At 43.6% G+C, this 21,421-nt stretch overlaps 1 protein-coding gene across 1 annotated transcript in view; it reads right to left on the bottom strand.

Annotated features, from left to right (window-relative positions):
• Positions 1–1,810: 1,810 nt before the first annotated feature.
• The window catches only part of LOC310815272 (protein Shroom2-like), a gene marked incomplete at both ends in the record, with an annotated part of 31,696 nt that continues 12,085 nt past the window's right edge, over positions 1,811–21,421 (bottom strand). Inside the window, 10 exons of the mRNA XM_083685007.1 lie at positions 1,811–2,083; positions 3,232–3,504; positions 3,802–3,973; positions 4,759–5,307; positions 5,880–6,551; positions 7,654–7,736; positions 8,003–10,424; positions 10,683–10,805; positions 13,631–13,648; positions 14,023–14,124. Of these exons, the coding sequence (XP_083541133.1) occupies positions 1,811–2,083; positions 3,232–3,504; positions 3,802–3,973; positions 4,759–5,307; positions 5,880–6,551; positions 7,654–7,736; positions 8,003–10,424; positions 10,683–10,805; positions 13,631–13,648; positions 14,023–14,124 (4,687 nt within the window). The remainder of the gene's footprint in view (positions 2,084–3,231; positions 3,505–3,801; positions 3,974–4,758; positions 5,308–5,879; positions 6,552–7,653; positions 7,737–8,002; positions 10,425–10,682; positions 10,806–13,630; positions 13,649–14,022; positions 14,125–21,421) is intronic.

A 21,421-nucleotide genomic window follows, 5' to 3' on the forward strand; every position in this document is an offset into this window, starting at 1 on the left:
AAGCTATATTGACCCTCCAAGTATCACCATTAAATCTAGCAACGTAATACTGCCTATGTTCATCATAGCCTATATGAGGCATAAGCCTGATATGCTAGGCTAGATAGAGAATAACAAATCCATGGGGGTGGAAAGATAGACTGAAATATAAACTGAAAGATAGACTGAAATATAAACTGAAATATCAACTGAAATATAAACTGAAATATAGACTGAAATATAAACTGAAATATAGATTGAAATATAAACTGAAATATAGACTGAAATATGAACTGAAAGATACACCGAAATATAAACTGCCATCCAACAACCAACACTTTACCTGTTCAATCTGACAAGCTTGTGGTGGGTCAGGGTATCAACCATCCTTTATGGAAATGTTCTGCTGCATACAGAAAACTGAATAACAGAAGGTTTTTGTTCATCTATTAACAAGACAAAAGCACAACTTCCTCATCTTTCAACCTACCAACTACGCGCATAATCACAATATCTACATACTGTAAATTATTAACTCCTCTCCCCACTGATCTCCAAGAGGAAGGTAGGGCTAGATACACCTGCATCCTCAATCAGGTCATGTGTTTGATTAGTCATTGCAGTCATATCTGCTTGTGTAACAAACTCACAAGAATGAACCCAAAGTATGAATCAAATGATAAGGTTAAATATCTCTGTGAACTTCATGAGAGTTATTAGGTCTGACCTTCCTCTTTCTCTCAAATTGAATTCACTATAATAATAATAATAATAATAATAATAATAATAATAATAATAATAATAATAATAATAATAATAATGCTACACTGTATCTTCTGAAAAAAAAGAATGGCAACATTTTCTGGACTTTTTTCATTTTCAAAAAACATTTATTGTGTTTAAATTGATGTGAAAGTACACTGCATGTGTAGGTATACACAGTATTGAGGTACATAATACAGATCCTTGAAGTTCACAGTGACAGGTGCCCAGGCACAAAGTCATATTGAGATAGGTCCCTAAACAGGGGAATTCTGGGACTAAAGTGCTAACTTAGTTTTTGATCGCCATTCTAACTTTTATCTTATTTGGATTAAAAACTGCAGTATCCATTCAATCCCTTTACACAGACATGAGTAAGAAAGGAACATCGTCGAGGGAGTCCAGACTCCAGTAAGTCCTGGAAGTGAGGTACGAGAATCAGGGAGACTGGTTGAAAATATATATTGGGACTGTACATAGTAATAGTCATGTCAGTATTAGTGGTATATATCATGGTCTGAAAGAGCAGTACTGTTTAGGTAAATATGACACTAACTTGAAGACCACAGACCAAACCACCATCATCCCTTAGAGGAGGATTCCAACTGAATAATTTGTTTATAAAACCTTTATTATAGATTAAGAATATATACTCACTTCGCATTAACTACAAAGTATGTTTGTCTGTAGGCTTATCCAAAACAGTACATAATTGCCCATTTCAAGTCCTCTGTAAATATTTAAGGCTACAATAAATTACTACAAACAACTTTTTTCCAACATTCATGATAAAATAGAGACTCTTCGCCTCATAAAGAGTCATTTGAGATCACTGACCTCACCATGAGCATGGCGCAATAAACACATAACATCCCTGAATCAAGCACTTTTAAGCAAGCTTCATTAAACTTGATGAATTTCCTCCAAGGAGCCAATTTAAAATCCAGCACAGGGTCTGTAAATTGCTGCAGCACAGAAAACAGAAATCCTCAAGGTCCAACGTCCAGCGCCTCTCTGACGCCCTCTAGTGGAAGTTCAGGTCCAGTCACACTCGGCTGTGTGGTCAGGGTCAAAAGAGCAGCCTCTGTTCCAGCGGCAGGCTGTCCAACAGACACTTGAGCTGCTCCTCGCCCAGTTTGATCTTGTCCTCCAGCTTGCGCTGCTCTATGATGAGGGCAGACTTCATCTTGACGAAGTGCTGGTAGTCGGCCAGGCTCTCCTGGCTGAGGTAGCTGGCCATAATGCTGTAGACCAGGCGCTCTCGCCGGTCCAGGTTCTCCTTCAGCTCTTTGGCGTCTTCGTGCTGCCGGATCAGTAGCTTCCTCTTCTCTGTCAGGGTGTGCTGAGGAAGGTCAGAGGAGAGAGTGAGAGGGATACTGAATACGGACAGGCACTAAGAATGGCTGAGAATGACTGTATGCGTTACATGATGGTTGACTGTAGTCTAAAGCAAAAAAAATGAATGAACCTGGAGTAGATATCAATATCAATATCATTGGCTGACAAATAACATGAATATGATTACGAAACTGTACAGTACTGGTGTTCACTATCATATATACACTCACCGGCCACTTTATTAGGTATTAGGTACACCTGTTCAACTGCTCGGTAACGCAAATATCTAATCAGCCAATCACATGGCAGCAACTCAATGCATTTAGGCATGTAGACATGGTCAAGATGGCCTGCTGAAGTTCAAACCGAGTATCAGAATGGGGAAGAAAGGTGATTTAAGTGACTTTGAACGTGGCATGGTTGTTGGTGCCAGACGGGCTGGTCTGAGTATTTCAGAAACAACCATCTCTAGGGTTTACAGAGAATGGTCCAAAAAAGAGAAAATATTCAGTGAGCGGCAGTTCTCTAGGCGAAAATGCCCCTTTTGTAGCCCATCTGCTTCAAGGTTCGACGTGTTGTGCATTCAGAGGTGGTCTTCTGCATACCTTGGTTGTAACGAGTAGTTATTTGAGTTACTGTTGCCTTTCTATCTTCTCGAACCAGTCTGGCCATTCTCCTCTGACCTCTGGCATCAACATGGCATTTTTGCCCAGAGAACTGCCGCTCACTGGATATTTTCTCTTTTTCGGACCATTCTCTGTAAACCCTAGAGATGGTTGTGCGTGAAAATCCCAGTTTAATCAGCAGTTTCTGAAATACTCAGACCAGCCCGCCTGGCACCAACAACCATGCCACGTTCAAAGTCACTTAAATCACCTTTCTTCCCCATTCTGATGATTCAGCAGGTTGTCTTGACCATGTCTACATGCCTAAATGCATTGAGTTGCTGCCATGTGATTGGCTGATTAGATATTTGCGTTACAGAGCAGTTGAACAGGTGTACCTAATAAAGTGGCCGGTGAGTGTGTATATATATATCAAATAGTGCAAAGCTTTGAGTGAATGAGGCAGAATTAGATGCCATCCAGAACATCGATCATGCCATGCCACCCCACTCACCCATCCCCCCCCCCCCCCCCGCCCCAGCCCTACCTTTTCCTCCGGTGAAGTGTCCTCCTCTAGAGTGTTGAGGGCGTTCTCCACCCTGGCCAGCCGGCCCGACAGTGACAGCAGCAGGCTCACCACCTTGTCCAGGTCACCCACGAACATGCAGAACTTGTCCAGCTCGTTGGGCTTACAGACCTGCCGCACCATGGCCTCCACCTCGGCTCCCAGAGCGTTGTTGTCCTGGACGTCCTCTTGCAGGCTTTCCCTGGCCTCACGCAGCACCTGCAGCTTCCTGCTCAGGCTGTCAATCAGCTCTTCCTGTAGGGGAGAGGGACGACAACGTGTCATTCATGAGAGGAAGGCGGTCGTTTCAACCGCCACACAGAACTGTGGGTAATGTAGGAGAAAGGTATTTGTGGACTATACTGTAACTATACTGTATAGGGAGAGAGAGAGAGAAAGAGAGAGAGAGAGAGGGAGGGAGGGAGGGAGAGAGAGAGAGAGAGAGAGAGAGAGAGAGAGAGAGAGAGAGAGAGAGAGAGAGAGAGAGAGAGAGACACACACTGGTGAGTCATCTGAGGCAGTCTAAGAGGCAGTGAGTCTAAGGCTCTAGACCTTCTTGCCGGCCAGGTTGATGTCCAGCTCGTCCTCTGAGTCCTGCTCCTCCTCCATCTGTTCCTGCATGTCCTTCATCTTGATCAGCAGCTCTGCCTTGGGGGCGGACGTGCTGTAGTAGGAGGAGCTGGTCACCAGGGAGACGGCTGCAGACAGGCCCTCCTCCTCCCTCCTGGAAAAGAGGCAGAGAGACACAGAGAGAGACATATAGACAGAGACAGACATACAGAAAGACACAGAGACAGAGAAACAGACATAGTCGGACATAGAGTCAGACATAGAGACACAGACACAGATAGAGAGTCAGACAGAGACAGACATAGAGACAGAGACAGGTCAGCATGGTTGTATCTAACAACTTTTACAGAGTTCCTAGACGCCTGGAAAAAGGCATCTCCTTCATTAAACTAAATAGAAATGTCTTCTGTAATATAACCAGCAGAGGGCAGCAGTGTCAATGCTGCGCAGTGTTTATAAATCTACTAACGTGTTTCTGTCATGAATGACCTCATGGATACATTTCCCTCTAACTAATCGTCTAACCATGGGAAGGAATAGAAAATAAAAAATAAACATAATGTGCGTAACTCCTCTCACAATGTTAAATCCACAGGATAAAGACATGAACAAATGCTTCAAAAGTAAGGCATTTTATACAATTATCATACAAAAAAATAAAGCATTTATTCTAAAATATAGGAACATGTGTGCACAGTGCATGTATGTGGATGTGTACTGCAGATGTCCTGAATAGGTCCACACATCTAAACAAGCTACACATGCATACACAAACGTGCGCACACAAACACCAGGGTCTAAACAGGCCACAACACACACACACACACACACACACACACACACACACACACACACACACATACACACACACACACACACACACACACACACACACACACACACACACACACACACACACACACACACACACACACACACCTGTCGTCTGTGTTCCTGGGGGAGGCGTGTTTGGGGGCCTTCCTGCGCTGGTGTGTCCCCTCCAGCAGCTGCTCCCCCTGGGGGAAGATGCCCTCCATCAGGTCCATGGTGGTCCTCATCCTGCTCTGGTCCAGGATGTCGGCCAACGACTTATCCTTGCCCATGATGTCTCTGGCCAGCTCCTCTCTCTTCACGTCCTCCTCCTCCGAGGGCCGGCCCGCGCCAGAGGTGCCGTTGCTTCTGGACATCTCAGTAGACAATCTCTCAGCCGGAACCACAGGGAGGGTTCTGTCCCTAGGAGGGCTGGGGTCTGAGGCCCTCTGGGGCCCCTTGCGTGTGTAGGTACAGAACAGGGAGTGGGACTGGTCCAGGGAGGCCAGGAGGGTCGGCTGGGGAGGGCTGGGCCCCTCACCACCCCCAAGGGCCTGACTGGGAGGCAGGTACTGCCGGCCCACTCTCTCTGCGCTGCTCTCAGCATGGACTATCTTCACCGGAATCTTCTTCACAACACTGTTCAGCTCCATTACATTAGCCATCCTGTTTTCTGGCCTGTACAGAGAGACCAAAGCTGGTATCAAATTTGATGTTAACAATTAGACAACAGAATACCAGTCTAAATCGTCACATTATGACAAAACTAATTCTCTGAGAGTATGTGAACTTTAGCAGATTTATTTGTCAGCAAGTACTTTGTGGTACTTTGTAAGTACATTAACTAAGTCTCCAACGGATTTCCTCTGAGGGCATTATCTACAGGAGTACAGTTCATACAGAGGACAGAGATTCAAAAATAATCGTGGCTAATGAAAGGGAACAGCATGGGCAACTGAAAGGTCATACAGTCATATGATTCAATAAAATTAAAGCTTTCCCCTCCACACTCAGCGAGCGTCACAGCGAGCAAACAGCCGCAAAGAATATGTGCCCCAAAGCAGAGCGATAAAAGCATATTATTCAAATCACACATCTGCATCGCTTTGAGATACAGTATGATGCACAGTGCTGTGATAGACTTCAAACGAGTGAACACAGACAACAGCTTCATGTCACTATGGACTGTGGTGCCGAGGGGAGCTGAGGATACAGGAAAAATGGTGAATAATCACAGTTAAGCTGCATACCTGCTCTGGGCTTCATCCTGCATGGAGAGTGGAGGCTTGTCGGTCAGTCTCTGAGGAGCAAACTGTGGCGAGAGACAACATGTTCCATCTGTAGAAGGAACGCTCAAACTGGCAGGCCTGGAGGAGAGAAGAGGAGAGGAGGAGGAGCTGGAGGGTGGTGGCTGTGCTGTGGAGAGCAGTGCTGAATCTGCTGCTTCTCTCTCCTCCTCACACCCTGTGTCCAGTCCAGAGTTCCTCCCGGGGGACGGAGATGGGCCTAGGGAGGAGCCGAGGCCCAGAGAGGAGCCACAGGCTGGGGAAGGATCCAGCTGGGTGTCTGGGGAGCAGGACCGTGCCACTTGCTCAGCCTGGGAGCCAGGCAGGAATTCCTGGGAGTCGCCGTAGGAGGAGGATGTGGTTTCCGGGCATAAATGAGGCCTCTGTGGCATGAGGCCCTGATCCTGGGGAGTGGCCGGTGGCTCGGACACATGCCCGTGGATGAGGCTGTGGCTGGGAGGGTATGGGGGGAGTGTATGGGCGGGGTCCCCGGGGTCAGGTTGGAGTCTGTGGTCAGAGGGGAGGGGAGCAGCCACGTCTCTGTTCTGTGACTCGTCTTTTGGAGCAGACTCAGGAGACTGTGGGAACTGGTCCAGCTGCACTGGTCTGTGACTCACACCGCTCTCAATGTGCCCTCTGCCAGAGAACAGGAAACTCAAATGATCAGAAAACATCCTTAAGCGAAGCACATGTTTAACTGTTAAACAGAGAGGAGGAGTTGAGTTGAGTCTTGTCTGAATTGCTTTATTTGTGTTCCTGTGGACTGTCTACATGACAGAAGATCAGTATGACAAACATGAAATCAGCTCTTACTGATGAAAAAACGCTTGTTGCCATGTTGATTTCTGTGCTTCTTTATCTTTGTAATGGGATGTATCCATCGACTGAAAATAGGGAGTCATTTTCTCTCAGGGAAACAGCAAGTCAATGAATGTGTCACATGAGACCTGAGTTGAGTGTGACAGCCTGGGATTGGGTTACACCATTAGTGGTAGCCTTAGCTGGGCAGGGCAGGGCTCTCCCTAACGCTGATCATCTGAGAACCACTATGCTGACACACTCTCCACCCTCAATAACTCAACTGCTTTTGTGAGTGCTTATATCAATGTGGGTATATGTTACTGCAGAGTCAACAGGATAACAGAGGACAAGATATCTACACTCAGCAAAAAGAGGCCAAGTAAATTCAGTCATAAAAACTTGAAGTAGGACACCCACTAGAAACCTGTTTTTGATTAGCGTGTTCCTTGGTTTTTCAGAGGAGCAAACAGAAAGGGCTTACCATGCACAACATAAGGCCCTATAGCAGCTCTCTACAATATGCATCCTTCCCTCTTACCATGGCATTCAGATGACAATGAAAAATAGTTGAATGAGACTCACAAATTGGTATGGTATGGTATTCAGTGCTAAAACTGATTTCCCATTTCACATACTAACTGGCCACCACTCCCCTGCCCCCTGATCTCCTACTCACTCACTCACTCACTCACTCACTCACTCACTCACTCACACACACTCACTCACACACTCACTCACACACTCACTCACACACTCACTCACACACTCACTCACACACACACACACACACTTGCTGACTAAAGTAATTGAAACGTTTTTTTTTAATCAAATTGAATTGAAGTTGATGTGTATCAGGCCTCATGGGGCACAGTTCCATAGGATCTGGTAAAGAGGCGAAAAGAAGAGAGGGGAAGCTGGGATATTGTGTATTTCTCACCTAGTAGTAGAACCTCCTTGCTGGTCATGTCTGTGTTCCAAATAGGGGAGTTCAACAGACTCTCTCCACGGTGCAGGGACAGTCTGAAATAAAATGTAGAATACACAAACATAACTAAATCCGTAATCCATAATTAAATCCCTCCTTTGTAAGATCCAGGGTCTTACATGACAAAATATAGCTTGAATAATATGGCTGTTCTGCTTCTACAGTACCAAGGCCAGCTAGTTCAATATTAGTGCTGTGGCATTAAATAACATGTTGGTCAGACATTGCATATTACCTTTTTATGACCATAGACTGCTTCCTCAGATTATTTTCTCATCCTGCAAGCCACAAGAACACTCACCTGTCCGTAGAAGTCTGCAGACGGAGATGAGCGGGACCTCTCGTGGACACAGACAGGCTTCTCCTCTGCTCCCGGGTCCAGGATGTTCTCAGCAGAGTGATACCTCCCCTGTGTCTTTGTCTCTGTTGGCTTTCTCTGCAAACTCCAGGTGGCCTGGTACTCAGCGAAGGTACCAAGTCTCTGTTGCTCCAGCATGGCCTGTCTGTGCCCAGGACTGAGGGGGTCTGGGTCTGTGCTGTGGTGGGGTTCAGAGGGGGTCTCACTGGCCGGGCATCGCCTCCAGTCCTCATGGTGGTCTCCCGGGTGGGGTCTTCCTATGGTCTTACCTTCACCATGCTCCCCACTGGAGCTCTGCAGGCCTGGCTTTGGGACGGGTCTAGAAAAGGCAGGTTTTGCTGCCATCTCAAAGAACTTACGCCGGTCCACAAAGGACCCTGCTGTCCCTGTGGGATGTTCCCCCTCCACCCCAACCTTATTGATCTGGTCCGGCTCAGAGTAAGAGTGGATCCTCTTGTCCAGAGTGAAACGCTTGCGGCCACCGATGCGGGACATTTGGCCATTGGTAGTGCTAGGTTTATGAGATGGGGCCTCTGTCCCAGGTGGTTCCAGGTCTCTCCTTCTGAAGGAAGTGGCCTGGAGGACCCTGGCCTGGGCCTCCTTCAGGTGGTCCTTGTAGGTGTTGGAGAAGGAGCCGTCGGACGAGGTGGACGTCTCGCTAGACCTCCACACCTCCAGTTCCTCGTCTGCTTCGCTGGGGCAGGTCAGGGTGGCCGCGCTCCGGCTCTTCTGCAGCTGGGCCCTCTTCAGCTGGATCTCATTGCGGAGAGTGGTGGCATAGCGGTCACTCCGTCTGGCCAGTTTGCTAGCGATGGAATCCTGTGTCTCCTGAGTGGCGTTGCAGCTGTTTGTGGCTGGGTGTTTCTCCGTCAGGCTCCTGCTCTCCTGGGATAAGCAGTGAAGCATAGGGGTCTTCTGGGGGGAGATTCGATGGTCCTCCCTGGACAGCCAAGGGTCCTGCTGCATCTCTCTCAGTGAAACAACCTTGTGCTCATTGGGTTGATTGGGAGAAAACCGTTTGAGCTGGGTCTCTGAAGAGTTTCCCTCACCTCTCCTCTGGCTGTCCTTCTCCTCTGAGCTGGATCTGGAAGCTGAGGGTTGACTGGAAGATTGGTGCCCGTATAGCAGGCCATTTGCTGGTTTTAAATGTCCATTGCGGTCCTTGCTGTTGGGATAAGACGGCTGAGGCTGAGGTAGAGGATACTTTACCTTATTGGCCTTATGGGAACTAATGGAGTTCCTGTCATTGTGATTGGTCCCCTGAACTGCCTGTGTGTCCGTCCTCCAGCCCTCTGCCTTTCCCTGCCTAACATGAGGCTCCGACTGGGCAGGATGCTTTGCTGTGATGCAGTAATACCGGATATGTCCTCCGCTGTCTGGCTTTTGGTCGATGGTGGTGTTGGACAGGGATGCAGAAGAGGTCCTAACCTGATTCCTGTTACAGACGTTGGTAGGGAGATCCTGCAGGCTGCGGTAGTAACTACCTACACTCTGGGGCTTTGGTGGAGGTATGGCTCTGGTTTGCAGGTAAAAAGTACTTTCATCACTGTACTGCCTCTGATGATTGGGTAAATAGGCTAAGGGAGACTGACTTTGCCTCACATCAGTGCTAGATAAGGAATACAGCTTGTTTGGGTTGAGCTGGTTGTGGTTACAGTCAGCTGCTGCTGTGTTAGGGTGGAGAAAGTCTTTCTTATGAGGTGCGTTATAACTGCGCCTGGCATCTGGCCCTTTCTCATTATGACTAACATGGTGATCCCTGTGGATGCTGTGGTCAGAAGTCTCACACAGCCTGTCCATACCTCTTCCCTGAGACTTCAGCTGGGCATGACCATCAGGCCCCTCAGTGTAGGGGAAGACCTTGGTGGCAGCAAAACTGTCACTGCGCAGAGGAGGGGGTGGAGGGGGAGGAGAGGGAGGTGCTGCCTTCTTCCTCTCAGGAACATGCCACACAGGGCCTACGCTAGACCTGCCTGAGCTGGAGTACCTGGACCCTGGTTGGTCCTCTGTCACAGGGCTCTCCCTCCCTCCGTTCCCTACAGGCAGCTGCAGGTACTTGGGCCGCTCGCTCTGCCTGGCCTTCTCACTCTGGACACCCTTATAGAACATGCTCTCAGTACTGGCAGCATTGCTGTTGGACAGAGGTGGGTCAGGGGGGCTGGAGCTGGTGGAGAAGCAGCTGAAGCCAGAATCTCTACTACTGGCTGCTGCACTGCCAGGGATAGGCTCAGTACTGCTGCTGTACCTCGTGGGAGAGCAGCGTCCTGCAGAGAAGAGGTGTGAGGGGCGCTCTACTCTCTCCATACTGCCCACTTGACGAAGATTGGTGTGATCCCCGCAGCTGGAGAGGTCTTTTGAAGAAGAGCTAAAAATCACAAAGATAAGACATCTGCGTAAACATCATTCATAAATGATCTACTTGACCTTTATCTACTGTTTTCATTTCAGAGGCTTAAGATGACACCAGCAACATCATCATTTCACCACCTTTGAGTCAATGCAAATGCTTTACCACAATGTCTCCACATGTATAATTCACATAATTTGGGAAAAAAGATGATCTTGAAGCTAACTGAATGCATTCAGACAAGGAATGGAGGCCACACTCCCTGCAATATCTCACCTTGCTTCATGTTTTGCCTGCCATACAGGTGCAGGTTTAGGCAGAGTTTCAGAGGGTTCAGAGTGGTCTCCTGTAAACTTGGAAGAGTGCCATGAATGGGGTCGGGAGACAAGCTCATTCCCTCTGAAGGGAAAAGACAAGCAAACATGTTAGAAATATGTTGGTAAAACTCAACTCAGGAATTCTCATTCCAATCTCACCAAATAAAACAGAGAGGTAACATCAATCATTCATTAATAAATGGTTTGCCAAAATGGCTGCTATAACATAATGACAAACACTGATTAACACTGTTAAGGCTGTTTTATGCTTTTTAATATGGATTGATCGACATATCGTCGCTTGACAAAAAAGTGGTTGTCATAGACGATCTTTCAGCAACGTTTTTTTTTTTAAGCTTTCGTCCAATTAACACAATAGTTCCAATAGAACTTGCCTCTTGGTGTGACACTGTGTTTACAGTGAAACACATCCCTTATTTGTTTGTTGACAGGGAAGTCATGTCTAGCCATTTGTCAGCATATGTATATAGATTACCTGAGCAGTCAAAAATATCACTCAAATAGTCTATACCCTGTTCATGCCATTTCTCAAAAAAATAATTAACTTATTTCTTATAACTATTTAATCATTCAATACCGAAAGAGCTTGATGCCGCCAGCGTTTTTGAATACATTGTTAGAAATGAAGAACCAAATTGAGTCTGGTGCATTGATGCACCTCTTCATCCAGTTGACTTTGAATGTGTTTTTCACATCATTGAAATCCCCCCTCAGATTTTTTCCCAGCTCTAACAGCTTTCTTAAGGTGCTGTTGTTTTTCCCAAATAAATGTAAAAGACACTATTAATATCTTTGCAGGTGGAATCATGTACAACTAAAGAAAGTGCATGGTATATAAAGATGATAATCCCTCTGCTTTGACCAAAATAACTCCCCCAAGATAGAAAGGTATCTCTGTAACCAATGATTGAGATCATCTTTGCTTCCTTAAGCTTTGGGGAGAAGTTCATGTGTTGTCTAATAATACTGTTTATAGAAATCTGAATACCCAAATATTCGACACAATCCGTAATTGGAATATCACCTTTGACATGTTCTGTCGTATCAAATAGACAAAGTATTTGTCAACGTTCAACCTCTGACCTGAAGCATTTGAAGAAGAATCAATTACAGTGCCTTCGGAAAGTATTCAGACCCCTTCACTTTGTCCACATTTTGTTGTGTTGTAGACTCAATTTAAAATTGATTGATAAATTAAAAGAATTTGCCATTAATCCACACCCAATATCCCAGAATGACAAAGTGAAAACACATTTTTAGAAATTTCTGTACATTCATTAAAACTGAACATAAGTACTCAGACTCTTTGCTATGACATTCTTAAAATTAGCTAAAATGTAATTTTGGAATTAATATCTTTGTTTTTATAGGGTCTCTGATTTGCATAGGTATCAATTACACACTGTGTGGATTCGGATGTCACCACCAACTCAGCAAATTTCATAATTCTCTCTTGATCCTGACAAACTCCCCAGTCCCTGCCTGTGACAAACATACCCATAACTTGATGCAGCTACCACTATTCTTCACACGAGAGATGGTGTGGTAACTGCATTGCATGTGCTGGATTTGCACCAAACTTAATGCTTTGTAGTAAAACCAATTAAACACATTTCTAGCCACATTCTTTGCTGCATCACTTGAATTCATTGTTGCAAACACAACTATGGATATGAGATAGATTATTTTCCATTAAGGGATTCTTTTTGGCTACTTGGTTATAGACCAAGTTATAGACCAATTTTGTACACTGAGATGATGTTGTCCCATTGACTATGCTTTTTCCGCTCCACCATTCAACTTTGTAGATTTTTCTAAGTCTCCCCAGGCCTCAGGGTCACATTCCTGAGCAGTTTTGTTGCTCTTTCCATTTGCCCAGTTTGTAATGACAACCTGATCCACACAGTGTGTAATTGATTCCTATGCAAATCAGAGACCCTATAAAAACAAAGATATTAATTCCAAAATTACATGAACATAACATGATTATCCTTGCATTAAGATGGACTCAATTCAACTTATTGAGTGATTTGTTGATGACATTTTTGCATTTGAGCTAATTTTAAGAATGGCATAGCAAAAGGTCTGAATACTTATGTACATGAGGTATTTCTGTATTTCAATTTTAATTTAATTTACTGAAATTTCTAAAAAACGGTTTTTACTTTGTCATTCTGGGGTATTGTGTGTGGATTGATGGCAAATTCTTTTAATTTAATCCATTTTAAATTGAGTCTATAACACAACAAAATGTGGAAAAAGTGAAGGGGTCTGAATACTTTCCGAAGGCACTGTATGTCAAGTACTTTGGGCTTTGCTCTTTGTTCTTCAGAAACAGGGTTGTATCATCAGTCAGTGAAATCCTTATCTCTTTCCCAAAGATTGATATACCACTAACCACTGAGTCTTTGAAGATGCTTAAAGACAACAATTCAACAACTATCAAAAAGTGTAAAGGGGAAATTGGGCACCCTTGTCACACACTCCTTTTGATAAAATTCTATTTGAAATATTTAAATGTAGAATCACAGAGCTGTTGATGTCCTTATGAAGCATTTTGAATATCTGCAAAAAAGAAATCAAAACCAAACTGCCCTAATGCATGAAATAATAACTGATGCTCTATAGTGTTGAATGCCTTGTGAAAACCTAAGAAATGTCTTCCTCACAGATTTCTCTGAAACAGAGATAGTGGGAGGGAAATCTTTCACACTTTCTAGAAAATATCTTGCTTTACCATTGCCATAGTTAGAGTTATAACGTTTTTCATAAAAAGAATTAACAAAGCAGAATATTTGAGAGAGATCCTAACAAATATCATCATACATGTTCAGTGCTGACTTATATTTTCTTTTCAACATGACATACAGTAGACATTAAACATACCCTTTGAAATGGTTCTTTCTGATATGCATGTTGGAGAGAGTTTAAAACATCAGAATACAAACATGTATTTACATTTTACACTCCTGGTTGTACAGGATTTATTTTTAGGACCCATTTACATTCTTAGCACCAACCCTAATGAAATTAAATACGCCATGACAAAGTCATGTATATATCTGGACAGCTAATTAAACTACTGTCAACTACTTACACAAGAGGAGCACAACTAAACCACCACAATGAGGGTAACATTGGAAGCTGGCATTGGCTAAGAGGGTGACATCAACATAGAGTAAAGGGATGTGGTTCAAACATCAAACAAGGTCACAGGGGATGGTTGAAGTGTCAGTCTGGAAGGAGCTGGGGTACTTGAGGTTGCTGTGCCACAGTACCTCATAGAACTTCGCAAAATCTTTGTGAGGAAGTTCCTGGCCACATGTACTTCATTTTCTGATGGCATTGTCTGTGATACAATATCAACCATTTTCATATTCCTGGGCAGGGAGGAGGAACACATGCTTTATCATCAAAAAGAACAAGAGAAGGAGTATAGTGTATATCTTAGAGCAAGGGTTCCCCAACCTTTTCCTCCCAGAGCCCCCTCATTTCACACCTTTTGAAATCACATTTCATGGTGTCATTCGCCTGTTTTCTCTGGCCATGATTTTTTGGGATAATCCCCCCCGCAAATCTTTTTTGTCTTAGTGGTCTTGTCACATGACTATCTATCAAAGTTCTACCTTGATGGTACTGATCACTTCCTATCTTTCAGAAACACAACTGCACATGCTGTATGCCAATTATCAGGAACTATTTAATTTACCTCTTGATATGGTTAATGATCATGGAAACATCCTCAGATGATGCACTGAAAATGTGCGTCAGCCTTACATTCTGTATATGAAAAGTGAAATTGGGTTTTTCCTGAGCAAAATATATACATATATGGATTTTTATGAATGAATAAACTTGTTTATTGGCATTTGTTACTGGAGTGCCTACTGAAATGGCTGTATTTAGCAAGTAACATTAGCTCTTTGGACTGCAGTCAATTAGCACAGTTGCTAAGTAAAATTATGTTACTGAAGAGAGTCATACAATATGATATTATTTACGAATAATTTATTTCACTCGTTAACATTGCTAGCTTGTATCCATGAATTTCAGCGTGAGACGTTCTAGCTAACTTTTGTAGTTAGATTACTGCATGACACAGGTTTGTTCACTCTTGTGAAAAGAGCGGAATTTAATACTTTAATGAAGTTTGTCTTGGGGAGGGGGAGAGCTGGAAGAAATTACAGTGATTGGCAACCAGAAAGTGCAGTGGGTATTCTATCCCCCATAAATCAGCATCGGTATCGGACCGAAAAATCCAGTATCGATCGAGCTCTACTTATGGCTGTCCATTGATGTAGATGATATAATAATGTTTTGAGGGGTTATTGTGGGCTATGCAGGCCCATGCGTGCCACATGGGGGGCAGATGTAGTCAGACCACTTCTCCATGACCACCTCCTGGAGGTGTGTGAGGCCTTGGTGGCAGGTGGAGCGCCAGGTGTGGCCATTAGCAGCCAGGCTCTCCAGTGCGTATGTTGCATTATAACGATCCTTAATGTTGCGTCATTTCCGAAGGTATTTGAGGTGGTCCTAAGAGCTTTTTCTTTGGCCTCCTGCTGACCTACTGTACGTCCATCCTTCAGCTGGCCATACGAGAATCCGCCGGGGGAGGCATAGGGGAGGCATGCATATCATATGCCCTACCCAGCGCAGGTGTCTCTGTGCGATAAACACTTCAATGCTGGTGGTTTGTGTCTGGGCGCCTATCCAACCTTGTACCTTGGATGATGAATTTGTCTAAATATGGTACCATGAAATAATCCAGTGACAAATAGTTCAATAGGTAAACATCAACCATCACAAATCAGTTGTCAAGCCACATCAAGAGAAAACCATCATTGCAGGGCATCAATGGGAAATAGTTGTGATAGAACACAGGGACACAGTTTGCTAAAATGGCTTGCTCTATGATGCACTAAGGTGATGATGCACAAGGCCATATGGCCAAATAAGGGCTGTTCAGACTGTTCTAAAGCAGGCCTTAAGTTGCATCTTTACTGGCTGGCCTACCTTCTTCATAGACTTTGATTGCTGCTTTTATGACAGTTATATAGATATTTAGGATATATAGAAGGAAATTATAGTGCAAAAGCGATTTCTAGATGATTCGGCGGAACATAAATTCACAGAAATCATAAGTTCTTTTGATCAATGTATTCAAACCTATTAACCTATTTGAAACCAAAACCTATTTGCTTAATGAAATGGTGGATGCCTTTAACAATATCAATGCTCTAAACAGTGTGGCTCCACTCAAGGTTAAAAAGAGGTCACGTGAGAAAACATTCTCTTAAGAGAAGGTGCAGGTTGGCAGAAAGGCAGTGGAGAAAAAGCAAATTACAGGTTCACTGTGGCATTTATAAGGAAGCAATAGCCCGTTTGTCTGATTATAATAAGGCAGTACGCGCAGCAAGAAAAACACATTTCTCTAAAATGATTAGTGACAATGCTGGCAACTCTATAATATTGTTTTCAACTATTAACCAGCTGCTAAATCCTGCCCTTTCTACTGACTTTCTCTCACAAGCCTCTGCTTCGAAATGTGAGGAGTTTGCCAAATTCTTCAACGACAACCATTAGGGGATTATTGACACTGGTGACCCTTATAATAAAACGCGTAATAAGCATGTGACAATGGATAAATTCACGAGCATTTCTGCAGCAGAACTTTACAAGACTGTAGCCGAGAGCAACTCGTCCACCTCTCGTCTTGAACCTGTCCCCACTGCATTCTTTAAGCAAGTCTTTGACAGTGTTGCAAACCCTGTCTTGACAATCAACACATCTCTAGAATCAGGCTTTTTTCCAGATGCTTTTAAAACAGCTGTTGTGAAGCCATTGCTGAAGAAATCAAATTTAGATAGTGAGACTCTAACTAATTATAGACCAATATCCAATCTCCCTTCTATTAGCAAGATCAAAAAGGTGGTTTATAATCAAATTAACTCCTTCATACATGAAAACAAGATTCTGGAAAAATTTCAGTCAGGTTTCAGGTCTAATCATAGCACAGAGACTGCTCTCACTAAAATTGTCAGTGATCTCAGACTAAACACTGATGCTAATAAGGTCTCCGTTCTTGTTCTCTTGGATTTAAGTGCAGCATTCGACACGATTGATCACAAGATCCTCATCAATCATCTTCAAAACTGGGTTGGTCTCTCTGATTTCATCCTAAGCTGGTTCCGTACATATATTACAGGGAGAAAATTCTATGTCAGACTTGGAGATCATGTATCGGAAGAGTATGATATACATTTTGTTGTTGCACAAGGAAGTTGTCTTGGTCCCTTACTATTCTCACTGTATATGCGACTGCTTGGCGACATTATCAAAACACACAATGTAAACTTCCATAGCTATGTGGATGATACTCAATTATACATCTCTGTTGAACCAAATGATACTAATGCCCCCTCACTAACTGTCTATCAGCTGTCAATAAATGGATGAACAATAACTTTTTAAAGCTAAATGAGGATAAAACTGAAATCCTCTTACTTGGCCCCAAAGACAAACGGGCTATGCTTTTAAACAGCCTTGGGAATCTAACTCCCTTGATTAAGTCAGAGGTGTTGGTGTTATCTTAGACTCTGATCTGAGTTTTGCCAAGTTGTGGCCGTTTTTAGCGGAATGCTGAAAAACTGATTCATGCTTTTATTTCAAGTAGACTTGACTACTGTAATGCACTTTTTACTGGCCTCCCCAAGAAGTCTATAGACAGGCTCCAACTAATTCAAAACTCTGCTGCTAGGCTATTGACAAAAAGTAAGAGAAGAGAGCATATCACTCCAGTCTTAACTGCTCTGCACTGACTCCCTGTATCGTTTAGAATTGACTTAGAAGTCCTTCTGCTCGTATTTAAAGCACTAAATGGGCTGGGACCATCCTACCTTACTGATTCGATGACAACCTATACGCCCTCAAGAGCACTCAGGTCCTCTGCTGCTGGCTTATTGAAGGTTACTATCAAAACCCAAAAGAAAGTTGGTGATGCTGCATTTATTAACTATGCCCCTAAACTGTGGAATGCGGTACCTCAAGAAATCAAGGAAGCAAGCTCAGTAAACATCTTTAAGCGCCAGTTAAAAACCTCTCTCTTCAATTTAGCGTTCAATTAGCATTTTATTTACATTTACATTTATGGCATTTAGCAGACGCCTTTATCCAAAGCGACTTACAGCAAATACATTTGTTTAAGTAAGTGAATCATCTATCCATCAGTCATCATAAGATAAAGTAATCAATGCTCAGACCAGGGGCCATTGGCAAGTCACAATGCTAGAAAAAAGATATATTTTCATTTATTTATTTAATGCTGCTATCTCTAATATAATGCTGATTTTATTGTATTGATCATTGATTTATTGTATTGATTGTTTATTTATTGTATTGATCAACTATCTATGCAACTAGATTGAGTGATGCTGCTTTTATTGTATTGATTAATTATGTTATAGTTGTTTTTTCTCTTTTCTTTCTTTTGCACTGTATTGTACAGCACTTTGCTGATGTTTTGGTTGTTCTTGTTTTTTAATCTGTTCCTTTTTCTTTCTTTTGTGCTGTATTGTACAGAACTTTGAGCTGCATTCTTATGTATGAAAGGTGCTATATAAATAAAAGCAAATTATTATTATTATTATCAACACCAGATGGTCTGGAGAAAGAGTAGAGAATAGAGCAGTCGGCTACTTTATTAATCCCCAAGGGGAAATTCATTTCAGCAGCAGGTAAAAACAGACAATAAATATAAAAACACAGATACAAACAGACAATCAATACTAGACAATACACGCCCATAAATTGCAGTGCCATACTATGACACACTAATATAGGAAACATGGTTAAAACAAGTACAAAAAGTGTGATCATCCTCCAGCAAAAGACTACAGTAAATCATTAAAACATCTTATAACTGCTGGGATAAAAGACCTCCTGAATCTCTCTGTGGAGCATCTCTGTCAAATAAGGCGTCCACCAAAGGTGCTCTGCTGCTGCTTCATAAAACAATGAAGGGGGTGGGCCTCCTGACTTACTATAAACACACTCCTCCTCTGACCTCTGACCTCAAGGGGGTCAAGCTCCAAACAAATGGTGGAGCCAACAGAACCAAGGCAAAGACTAGGAACCAGCCTCTGAAATCATCAACCTTCCCAACCCAAGATAACAACAGTAAATTCTTTAGGCGCAGGAATGCAGAGATGTATTTTGCTTGGCAAACCCCAGAGGAGTGGGACATCAGAGTTGGCAATCTTCCAGAGGTTCTAGCCTAGTACTTGGCTGGAGTCAGGCTGCATTCATGGCTGGGTAACCTGAGAAGCTGCCCTCCTCACTATGTGGCATAAAAAGAGTGTGCCTCCGCTCCCTCCTCCCGCCACAGGTCCTGAGAGTGGTATGCTGCCCTAACAGAGCTCACAATGAAAATGCAAATGGCCATTCTAATCACGAGTCCTTATTGTCAGGGCTACAGCTGGAGTTGCCACAGATATTCCATAGAGGAGGAGAAAGGGAGAGCATCAGTGACTTAAAAAAGAGTGAAAGAGTGAAAATGACACATTAAAAAAACACAAAACTGTACAAAAACTGACCCGATTGTGTGTGATAATCTATCTATGCAACAAGTGTGAAAAACATCGCCATAACAGTTAACTCGATAAAAAGAGAAGGATCAAAAGCAAATCTATGTACAAATTCAATGCAAAAACATTCGTAATTGTTAGAACAGGTTAATCAAAATCAATTTCTGGGCATATAGTTCACCCCCAGCATCAGGAAAACACAAATAGAAGAGAGGAAAGTTCAAAAGGATCTTAACAACTTACCTAAGACTTGAAAAAATGAACAACCTTAATGTATCATTTTAGACGTAAAATTTCACTACGAAAGCATTTCACTGTGTCTAGAACACCCAGAGACTGAGAGAGCATTGAGACTGCACAGGCTGACAGTGACTGCTCCTCACAACTTCTCCACCGAGTACATTCCTTGTTGATAATTCAAAGATGAGCAAGGAGGACAAAGGGACCTCTACAGATCCAGGATCTCATCTTTGGCAGAGGTATCTGTGCTAAGGAATCCAGCTCAACCATAACTTATGCTGCAGACAGCCAAATCACAGGCATGCTCTGCGCACTCACTCACTGACACTTCGCCTTGCTCTGCTGTGCCTCCAAGTGTGAGTTCCCAGCGTTGTAGTCAATAGGAGATTTCCTTGGGGATTATAGGAGATTTACCTAATCAACAGAGAGGGGCGGGGAGAGGGGTGGGGTTATTGTCATGCATGCCAAGTGTCCTTGCTGTAATCTAGTATTTTGACTTTTCTCATTGGCTGAGGGCCAGTAAACTAGTCTTGGGTACAAAATGTAAGATTGCTTGCCTCGATGCACACACGCACACATGCATCCATACACACGCATACACACACACTCTCTCTTCCCCCCTCCCACACACACACTGTCTTTCTCTCTCTCTCTCTCTCTCAAAACACATACAATCCTGAGCCACTCACTGATCTTTCACCTTCACCTTCACTTTATAGATAATTTGATTAAATAGGTTTCCCCCAATTGCTGCTAGCTTGGACACTTTCAGTAGTGTCAACTGTTCCAATTCCTGAGGAAAACTATGTGATCAACTATCTACCATGACTCATTGTTTACCGTCACTCCTATCAACCCTGGCCAGCATCTGTAGTGGCCATACAGCGCTCCTGATTGGTGTATGTTATGGGTCAACTGACAATGGTTGAAACAAAACGGTAGGAGAAAAGAAAACAAAGAAATTCACAAGGTCAAACAACTGATAGCTCTCCCTCTCTCTGGTTAAAGTTTGCCACCCACAATAACTTTGATGGAAAAAGACAAGACTGATACTTGCCCTCCATCTATCTGAATGATACTTGCCATGGTGGAATAACAGCAACTTGATACACTGAGAGAGGACTGTATAGATTGTTTGGGTCTGCAGTCAAAGAAAAAGGATTAATGAGAGATACTCCCTCATGTATGCATTCCAGAGTGGAGGGAGGAATGGCTGCATGCAAGTAAAACAAACCGTAGACTCAATCAATCACATCAAAAAAAGAAAAGAAAAAAAGAGTACAGATACACTTCTATCGGATGGGTCAGATAAGCAGTAAATAGGATGATGATATAACTGCTGAATCACCAGCTTGCTTGAGAAGCCAAACAGCCAGTCGGCCCTATGGATAGCCGACTGAGCCGTGCCTGGGCTCTAAATGGCCGGTGAACCAAGCAACACAATAGAAAGTGCCACCGTAATCACAGCTGGGCTTATCGGCTGGTCAGAAAGGGTACCTCAGCATCAGGCTAACTCTCGGCTCACTGGACATGCCTATCTCTTCCTGGGCAAACATACAGTAAAGCCTGTAACAAGTGGGCATGTGTTGACATAGGAGTCACAGCATACACAGCAGCCCACACTACTTTTTTAAGATCAAACATTGTGTGGCAGGTCATGTCTCATCTCAGGATTGTATGTAACATTCTTCACATTCACCTCCACAGGTTAACAGGGATTGGAATGGGTCAACAACAGTGGTGGGAGGACCACCCGAAGTGTAATCATGGCTGATGTAGAGTATTTATCTAAACCTTAAGGGGTGACAGTAGGTGGGGAGAGTGGGGGTACTGAGCTGGCAGATATCTGGTGCAA

This window comes from Argentina silus, assembly GCF_951799395.1.
Source record: "Argentina silus genome assembly, chromosome: 14".
Classification (NCBI taxonomy): Eukaryota; Metazoa; Chordata; class Actinopteri; order Argentiniformes; family Argentinidae; genus Argentina; species Argentina silus.